This window comes from Phodopus roborovskii, unplaced genomic scaffold (genome assembly GCF_943737965.1).
Source record: "Phodopus roborovskii unplaced genomic scaffold, PHOROB, whole genome shotgun sequence".
NCBI lineage: Eukaryota > Metazoa > Chordata > Mammalia > Rodentia > Cricetidae > Phodopus > Phodopus roborovskii.
In genome coordinates, this window is record NW_026126636.1 from 10,706,843 (window position 1) to 10,716,697 (window position 9,855).

The following is a 9,855-nucleotide window of genomic DNA, read 5'->3' on the forward strand; positions in this document are numbered from 1 at the left end:
GTCAGTCTGGGGGTCTATGAGTTCCCAAATGTTCAGGTCACCTGTCTCTGTGAGTTTCTGTAGCCTAGTCTTAACCATTTTTCTTATCACTCTTCACTCTCTGCAACTGGATTCCAGGAGTTTGGCTCAGTATTTAGCTGTGGGTGTCTGCTTCTGTTTCCATGAGGGCTCAGTGATGGCATATAAGTTAGTTATCAATATCATTATCAGGGAAAGGCATTTAAGGTAGCCTTTCCACTGTTGCTCAGATTGTTAGTTGGGGTCATCCTTGTAGGTCTCTGGACATTCCTCTAGAGTCAGTTTTCTCTTCAAACCTATACTGGATCCCTCTATTATGGTATCTCTTTTTTTCACTCTCATCTATTCATCCCCTGACTCAATCTTCCTGGTCCCACATGTTCACCTCTCCTCCCCTTCTCGTTCTCCTAACTCCCTCGGCATGCTCCCCTACTCCCAATATACTCCCGAGATCTTGTTCCTTTTCCCTTCTGTGTGGGACCTTGTGCAAATCTCTTAGGTTCCTCCTTGTATGCTAGTTTCTCTGGCAGTGTGAATTATAGGCTGGTACCCACACCTAGGTATAAGTGTTGACTATAAGATCCTGTTGGGATTTCCATATTCTTCTCCTAGCTCCTTCTTATCCACAGTCACTCTTGTCTCAAGATCTACAACCCATATATCTGGACTCTCCCCTTCTCAGTTACTTAAATTCAGAACTTTTCTCACTGAAGGGCTCCCAGTGTTGGGTGTGCTGGGGTGACCCTGCAAACCCAGATCTCAGGAAGCAGACATGGGTGGATCTCTGTGGTCTACATATTGATTTCCAGTCCCACCAGTACTACATAGTGAGAACTTGTCTCAAACAAGGAAAAAAACTGAAGTTCAAATTCATAGCTATTTATCCTGTATCAAGCTAATGAAATATTGATTCTTGTCCTCTGAGACCCTAGTATCACAGCATTTTGGTCCCTTCCCAGGGGAACCCACTCCACACACAAAGCTCAAAAGTGTCTCCAGGATAAATACTATAATGGATTAGTTTCTGTCTACTGGCCACTGTTCTATTCCTCTATACAACAAAGCCCTGAAGTACTTCCTCCTTAGATGTCACAAATTCAGTCTACTCCCTGTTCATCCCTCAAGGGACGGACCCTCCTCCTCCCCCGTGATAGTTAGGTAAGTCCCAAAACAGGAACATATTGGTGGATGGTCTGACTATGAAAACAGGCAATTGCATAATCAAGACCAAAGGCCACCCTTCCACCTCAGGATGTATAAATGCAAACCAGTTCAGCCATCACCGTCTGTCTGCCACCCTCACTTCAACCATGCTGGCCTCTGGACTGCTCCTGGTGACTGTGCTGGCCTTCCTCGTTGTCCTGGTCTTGATGTCTGTCTGGAAGCAGAGGAAGCTCTCAGGGAAGCTGCCTCCAGGACCGACCCCATTGCCCTTCATCGGGAACTATCTTCAGCTGAACACAGAGCAGATGTACAACTCCCTCATGAAGGTGCCACTGGGAAGGAAATCAGTAGCATGTGGGCATGGAGAGATGTACACTTTTGATTTAGGCTTTGTGGTAGTGAATTGACCAGGGTGTGCAGTTTTAAGCCTAAAAAATTTGAAGTATATGCAACCATTTCCTAGGCATGTGAGACCACATTTTGGAATATCTCATTTGATAACTATTAGAACTCCAGACAAATGAATCCAAGGCCTGACATCAAGGCATGACTCATCCCCTCTAACCTTGTTCATCCATCTCCATCAGATCAGCAAACAGTATGGTCCTGTGTTCACCATCCACCTGGGGCCTAGCCGCAGAATTGTGGTACTGTGTGGACAAGAAGCTGTCAAGGAGGCTCTGGTGGATCAAGCTTTGGACTTCAGTGGGCGTGGAGAGATTGCTGTCTTTGACTGGCTCTTCAAAGGCTATGGTGAGGGGAAACATACAGGGGAATGTGACTATACATATTTAGAAGGCATAGGTTCCCCAGGAACTTCCTTCCCTTCTTCTCCTAAAATAGCTACTTTCTGTTGTGTTAGTTCTCTGATACATCATGTCCTAATATTCCTGCCTATCTCTGCTTGTACCTCCTGATCCACCACTACAACCCAGGACTTCTCTTGTGCCTTGAGATCGAGGTATAAGAATCCTGTGCCTCTAATATGCTCTGATCCTTTCTACCCATTACCACCCCATCACTATTACTATTAGCTTATTTGATTGACCTGGAAGCTGTCTCTCTTCCTCTCCCCTGGTGTCCTCTTCCACAGTTAGAACAACACGGAAAATCTGTTTCCCAGTGCAGTCTTCCTTCAAGCAATCCTACCTGTTCCCTGACACGCCCCCCTCTCTCTCACCCTGGTTCCCCCTTGCTCAATTATAAATCTTTCACAACTGTACCCACCCCTAGATCTCCACCGTCTCCTTTCTCCTGCCTCTGCCGTGTCCCCATTGTGTCTGACTACCTTCTGTCTCGCTCTCTCTATTGTCCTTTAACTGACTCTCTCTTTTTATGTGTAGTTTGCGGAGTTGTGCACCTTTTTCCTTCAGGTGAAAAGCTCAGGGCTGGTCAGTGGTCATAGATGTCCCTACTTTTGACTTCTCCCCACCCCTCATTCAACTTCCCAGGAGTGGCCTTCAGCAACTGGGAGAGGTCCAAACAGCTGAGGCGCTTCTCCATCGCCACACTGCGGGACTTTGGCGTGGGCAAGCGTGGAATCGAGGAGCGCATCCAAGAGGAGGCGGGCTATCTCTTGGAGGCATTACATAAGACAAATGGTAAACAGAGCCCCACAAGTAATCAGGAAGGACCAAGGAGAAGACACGCTAGGAAGAGCAGCATCATGACCCAGCATGAGAACTGAGATTAGGAACAGGGTCCTAGTGTGGGACCTGGTGTCTGGGTTTTGGCGAACACCATACTGTAGTCAGTGCTCATTTTGAATTCTCTGAATCAAAGTGTCTGATGCTATCACCCCAGTGATGTTTTTCCTGGTTCCAATGCCACACTCTTCTTCCCTCTCCCCACCCACAGGTGCCCTCATTGACCCTACCTTCTACCTGAGCAGAACCGTCTCCAATGTCATGAGCTCCATTGTTTTTGGGAACCGCTTTGACTATGAGGACAAAGAGTTCCTGTCACTGCTGAAGATGATGCTGGGGAGTTTCCAGTTCACATCTACCTCCACTGGGCAGGTAACCTGTCTCAGCTTTGTCCTACCTCTCCAACACCACATCTGCTCACTCACTCCCAAACTGCCAGCCTCCTTACAGCAGGTACATTCAAACTAGCCCAGTAATTGTGCCACAACAGATTAAATACACAGTTTATACATCATCAGAGCAGACAGTGAATGCACACACACACACACACACACACACACACAGAGAGAGAGAGAGAGAGAGAGAGAGAGAGAGAGAGAGAGAGAGAGAGAGAGCTGTCTCTACTGGGTGGACATTACCATCACAAATCAAGTTACTCTCTAAGACAAGGATGCTACAGGAAGGCTTACTGAATACAGGAGCCCCATTCAGTCCTTGAATACCTGGTGCTACAAAATCAATGTCACTCAAATCATGTGTCCCCTACAAAATGTTCAGAACCAGCCCACTGGACTATGTAGATCAGTTGCCCCTACTTAGCCACGGAAATACCTAAACCCCAACACCTCTAAGCAAAATTTCTGCACAGAAATTCCCTCAAGCACTCCAGTTAAGATTCTTCCAGCACAGACTACTCACACCCCTAAGTAGGGCCCTCTGTGCAGCCATTTGAATAACAATACGCAAGACCGTGTGAATGTCAACACTACCATAAAACACTTAAGTTTTAATTTTGGAGGGCAAGCATATATTTTGTATTGATCCTATTCGCCCCCATTAGACAACCTTCTTTTTCATACCTCCTCCTCTTTCTATAATCCTCCTTGCACCTTGTGCACTGTGACAGTTTTTCTTCTATTTCCTAGTGATACACACACATACACACACACACACGTATATATACATATATGTATATATGAATACACATACATATATATGCATATATATTCATATGTAACACATGATTTAACACATGTATACCAAAAATGAAAAAAATTACATGAGCTCTCTAAGACTGGTTAAAATTGCTTAATACAATTATCTTTAGTTGCATCCATTTTCATGAAAATGCCATAAGGCCAAAAAATAATTTGATTGTGTGTATAGATCACATTTCCCTTCTCCATCACCCTGTTTTTTGGAAACTTGGGTTGATTGCCATCATTTAGCTTTGTGACTCTCAAACACTAATTTAATGCAATGGCTGTTAGAGCTCACAAATGCAAATCCTTTTAGTATGCGAACAGCTATCTCCACCTGAAGTCACTCAACCACCTAAAGATTTACATGGGCAACTCCTAGCCAACAACTGGTGTCTCCTATCCCAGCCTCACTTGAATACCACAAACCTACATGTGTTCCAAAACCCATCTCACTTAAAACTTGGACAATGGCCCTCATGCTTAAACTATAAGGAAACCCTGTTGCCATGCAGCCCACTCCTAACCTCCAGGACAGGTGATGTGAATGTCCCTTTGTTTTAGGGCAGATGCCGCACATGTTGGGTTTTAACCAGTGACAGCTGTCTTGGTTCCACATTCTCTTCCCACCAACAGCTCTGTGAGATGTTCTCTTCAATGATGAAGCACCTGCCGGGGCCACAGCAACAGGTCTTTAAGGAACTGAAAGGACTGGAGAACTTCATAGCCAAGAAGGTGGAACAGCATCAGAACAACCTGGACCCTAACTCCCCAAGGGACTTCATCGACTCCTTCCTCATCCACATGGAGCAGGTAAACCCAGAAGACGGGAGTGTGATGGGAGCTTAGAAGTTATGGAGAATGACATCGGGCTTAAAGAGCATGGAAGTAACAGGACCTCTCATTTCTCCCCTTATTATAATCATCATTCAACATCACTGTTCCATCCACTTCTCTTTTACTCTCCGGAGGTGTGTACAGGCTGAGGTAGCAGCCAGGGTAGAGGGCTTCCATGTTCTAGGTACTGTTTTAAAACATTAGTTTTATTTATTTATTTAATACCCACAAATATTGAGTGAGGCTGTGTCTCAACTCCCATTTTCCAAATCAAGAGGTTTCAGCCCTGTGAATATCAGTGACCTGTCTAATATCACAGCAAGAGGGTCATGCATTGTATGCCACTGCATTTTACATCGGTATGAACTGAGATTTACTGTGATCTTCTTGCATTTGTTCAGAACAAAGATTTTTGCCATTGGTGGTTTTGAGGTAGGATATTGCTATGTATACCTGACTCATCTTAAAATTGCTGTGTAGGCCAGCCTAGCCTCAAACCTGTGATGGTTATCCTGGGCCTGCTTTTTGTAGGCTGGGAAAACCAGTGTGTGGTATCTGGCCAGGATGGAACTTCTTATAGTCTTAAGAGCAAAAGATTAAGGGTGAGATTAATTTATGAAATATTGAAGTTTATAATTAAGAAATAATATCTTATTGTCTAAATCTCATTGTCTGAGGGATGGAGAGATGAATCAGTGCTTATTAGCACTGGCTTCTCTTCAAGAATTTTGGGTGTTCAAAACCTAGAGCCCATATCACAGCTCACAACCTTAAGATTCTAGTTCCAGTTTATTAGATGTCACCTGAAATCCTCTTCTGGCCTCTTACTGATCACATTTAATGCTGTGACAAACATAGAGGCAAAACTCACATTCACAGGAAAATACTTTTTTTTTAAAATAATCTCTGGGTATCTATCTCAGAAAAACTGTCTCTAGTTTTCAATGTCTATTCCATCATGGTATCTCTGCCATTGTTCTCAAATTCTTTTCCCATCTTTCCCTTGTTAAATATTTCTTCCACTTGAAAACTGACTAATAAAACAAATGAATTGCTCATTAAAGATTAGACAATCAACTAAGCCATGAATGAGCACAGGATTAGGGCACTGGATCATGTTCAAAAGTCTAAAACCTGGAGAGAACCTGGCATAGATAGGACCCCTCTCTGTACCTCATGTATGAGCCAAAGAGAAGTGAAATCTGGTGGGTGGCACAAAACACAAGGGAGCTAAGTGCATAAGAAGTGAGCTGGACTTGAATGCTTCCCTCCTGCAGGAGAAGAAGAACCCCAAAACAGAGTTCTACATGAAGAACTTGGTGATGACGACGCTGAACCTCTTCTTTGCTGGCACAGAGACTATCAGCACAACCCTACGCTATGGCTTCCTGCTGCTCATGAAGCACCCAGATGTGGAGGGTGAGGCTGCAAGGGACAGGAAAGGGGGATGGGGTGACATCATAGGTTCTGAACTTGCTTGACTGATCTGCCACAGTATCCCCTACCTCTCTCAAGAAACTGGACTCTCAAATAGCTATCCCCTGTTCTGCAAAGACAGTCAGTTGGGCACTGTTCTCTAGTCATTGAATCAACTGGCCTGTTGCTCATCAGAACTTCAAAGGATCATTTTTTTCTGTCCCCAAGACCCTCCCTGAGTCTCCTTCTTCAAAATTCCCACAAAATTCTGATATGATTCAGTCAATAAGAACTTCTTCCAACAATGCTTATGATTTTCATGTTGTATAGAAAATGATTGATAATGCCATACACTTTTTCACGGCCTCTATCCAGTTCTATGGTTTGCACTCTCATCCCTATGGTGAGATTCTTGGACCCCTAAACACATCTCTCTTCTTCTCAGCCAAAATCCATAAGGAGATTGACCAGGTGGTTGGCAGAAACCGGCAACCCAAATATGAGGACCGCATGAAGATGCCTTACACAGAGGCTGTGATCCACGAGATTCAGAGATTTTCAGACTTGCTCCCCATGGGTGTGGCTCACAGGGTCACCAAGGACACCAAGTTCCGGGACTTCCTCATACCCAAGGTGCTGACTCACTTAGCCTGTAATCACCTCCAGCCTTCTTCAGGGGACTACAGGCCCTTCTCCTCATTATAAACCACCCAGAACTCTCATTTTCTCAGTGACAGGATTTCTGGGTTACCACCCCCTCTGCCCTCCTCTGTAAAGTCTCCTAGAACTTGGGTTTCACTCCAGACTTTCTGACCTGGGAGTTACAATCCCATGTTTCTCAAACATCACCAGAATCTCAAGACACATAAACTTAATTTACCTTTACCTCCTGTGAGGGACAGGAATCCATTTCTGCCTTGTATCCTGTTTAGGCATACATAAACCAATGAACTGCGATTATTGACTTGAGAGGCACAAAATGCATATCTGACAACATCTGACATTAGAAGACAGACCTTATGCCACTCACTCATCCTGTCTCATATATTAGCCCTATATCTCCTTTCTCAAGGATAATGACATCACATTCCTCAAAGATCCTCCCTAAAAGTCCCCACCAACTCTCATACATTACTTTTATCTTCACCTGGGATACCCTAACTCACCCTGTTATCCCATATCAGATAACAGGACACTAAACCAAATTTACCATTTCAAACTTTCTTCATTGACAGGGTACTGAAGTGTTTCCTATGCTGGGCTCTGTTCTGAATGACCCCAAGTTCTTCTCCAACCCCAAAGATTTCAACCCAAAGCATTTCCTAGATGACAATGGACAATTTAAGAAGAATGATGCATTTGTACCCTTTTCCTTAGGTAAGACATCATTATTTAGTGCCAAGCCACTACTCAAAACAACAGTAATCTCATCTATAGCTCCCCTCTGAAGGAACCATCTTGGAAAATTCTTAGTTCAAATCCTCAGGCAATTGGCTGCAACTCCCATAATTTCCAATAACCATGTATCTGAACCCTGGAGAAGGGATGGTCAAAAGTTCACACAACCAGTTCTGAGAAAGAATGTGGCATGTTTACATGGGTGGCTCTTGGGAGGCAGATGAAGGAGGATCTCTGTGAGTTCAAGGCCAGCCTGGTCTACAGAGTGAGTTTCAGGACAGCCATGGCTACAATGAGAAACTCAGACACAAAAACAAAACAAAACAAAAAACACCAAAAAATAAAGCAAAGAAACAAAGGAAGGAATGAAGGTAGGAAGGAAGAAGGGAAAAAGGAAGGAACAAAGAAAGGAAGGAAGGAAGGAAGAAATAAAGGAAGTGGCTACATGGCAGCCATACTGGGAGCACCTCTAAAGGGAAGGGAATCCATATTTCACATTGTTATAGCCTGGGGTGGATCAACCAACAAGTACAAGCAGACTCAGAGACTATAGCCTTCTTTAAAGGTCTCAGCACTTACTCTCATGGAACATACAGCCAGGAGTTTGCTGTGGGGTAATGGCAAGAACTGGCTTCTATCTTCATTCTTCTGTCTCCTCTCTTTAGGAAAACGGAACTGCTTTGGAGAAGGACTTGCTAAAATGGAGCTCTTCCTCTTTCTCACCAACATCATGCAGAATTTTAGCTTCAGATCTCCACAGGCACCCCAAGACATAGATGTGTCCCCTAAACTTGTGGGATTTGGCACAATCCCACCAAGCTACACCATGAGTTTCTTGCCCCGTTGAGCCAGGGCTTGATAAGGGAAAGGGAATGATGGAGACCAGGTTAGTGGGGGCAGTTGTGACTTAGGAGTCAAAGGGGCAGGAATGACAGAGGACATGAATAGACTTGCTGAAGAGTGACTGCCATTTCAAAAGTACAATGAGAGAAAGGGGAAATTCATGGTATGATGTGAATGATAATAATAATAATACCAATAAATAACAACAATAACAATAATATTGAAGACATTATAGAATAAGTATTCTTTGTCAAAATTTTGCGGAAGTGTACAATGAACACAGTTCTCACAAATGCATGGGAAGGGAAAAGCGTTCATGTCCAGTTTGATAGCGAGGCACAGTTTTAACCTTCTATTATTTCCTTAGCCTAAGTTTATTGAAGTTTCACCAATTCCAAGAGCTTGGAAATACTTTCATGAATATCTGTGTGCACTGGCATTGGGAAGATTTTAAAATATTACCATATGTTGAGAGATCAGTCTACTGACATATAATGCTGTTCAGAAATATCCCAGAGCTTCCGGTGTGCTGTAAATAGTCTTTACCATTCAACTCATACATACTTTGATCTACTTTCATAAAATTGATTACCAGAGCAACATCACCCACCCTTTGTTAGTTAAACTCATTGTGTCAGACTCAGAATCCATCTAGAGAACTGGAATGAGGCCTCTTAGTGAGGTCTGTAGGGGATAAGGATAATTTTAGAGAGTGTCTGTAAAACTGACATGGATGGGCATGTATGTGTGCATTTCAGGGTTTCCTGGGAATGCGAGTGACCATACCTTCTGCCAAGTGTTAGTTTCCAAAGACCTAGTGTTTTCTTAAAGATCTGGGATCATAGGCAGTAAGGAGTTTCAAAAGCATATGTATAAATCTGATGAGTGTGTAGCTGAGTAATGCACAGTCTCAACAGCAGTGGATACATTAGCTGGGTATCTTTACTTATTTTTATGATGTCAGTATCAGGCAGACACAAGAAGGAGGAGAGTAATAGGGCATTGAGATGGTGTCCCTGGGAACGTCATTACAAACTCTTCCTGGTGGTGCACTTCAAACCTACAAGCTTAAGAGTCTTCCTGGGAGAATGAATAGAGGAAGGGGTTGGAGATAACTCAGTTGGATAAGTGTTGCTAAGCAATCATGAGGACCTGAGTTTGAATCTCCAGCACCCATCAAATTCAGGCCTAAATGTACATGTGACAGCCTAATCCTGAAAGGTGGTAGAAGGCATCCCAGTCCAAATGAATCATGAACTCTGGACTTAATTAGAGAAACTGTCTCAAAATAAAATAGAGAGAGACTGAAGAAGACATGCAGTTTTTACCTCTGG

The 9,855-nt window shown here is 43.6% G+C and overlaps 1 protein-coding gene across 1 annotated transcript; it reads left to right on the plus strand.

The window, feature by feature from the left end:
* The first annotated feature begins 1,322 nt into the window (after positions 1 to 1,322).
* On the plus strand, positions 1,323 to 8,741 carry LOC127238675 (cytochrome P450 2A3). Its single transcript, XM_051207339.1, has 9 exons — positions 1,323 to 1,508; positions 1,770 to 1,935; positions 2,634 to 2,783; positions 3,040 to 3,200; positions 4,664 to 4,840; positions 6,142 to 6,283; positions 6,726 to 6,913; positions 7,516 to 7,657; positions 8,344 to 8,741. Exons 1-9 carry the CDS (start codon positions 1,329 to 1,331, stop codon positions 8,523 to 8,525), a joined length of 1,488 nt encoding a protein of 495 aa, XP_051063296.1. The 5' UTR covers positions 1,323 to 1,328; the 3' UTR covers positions 8,526 to 8,741.
* Positions 8,742 to 9,855: the final 1,114 nt, after the last annotated feature.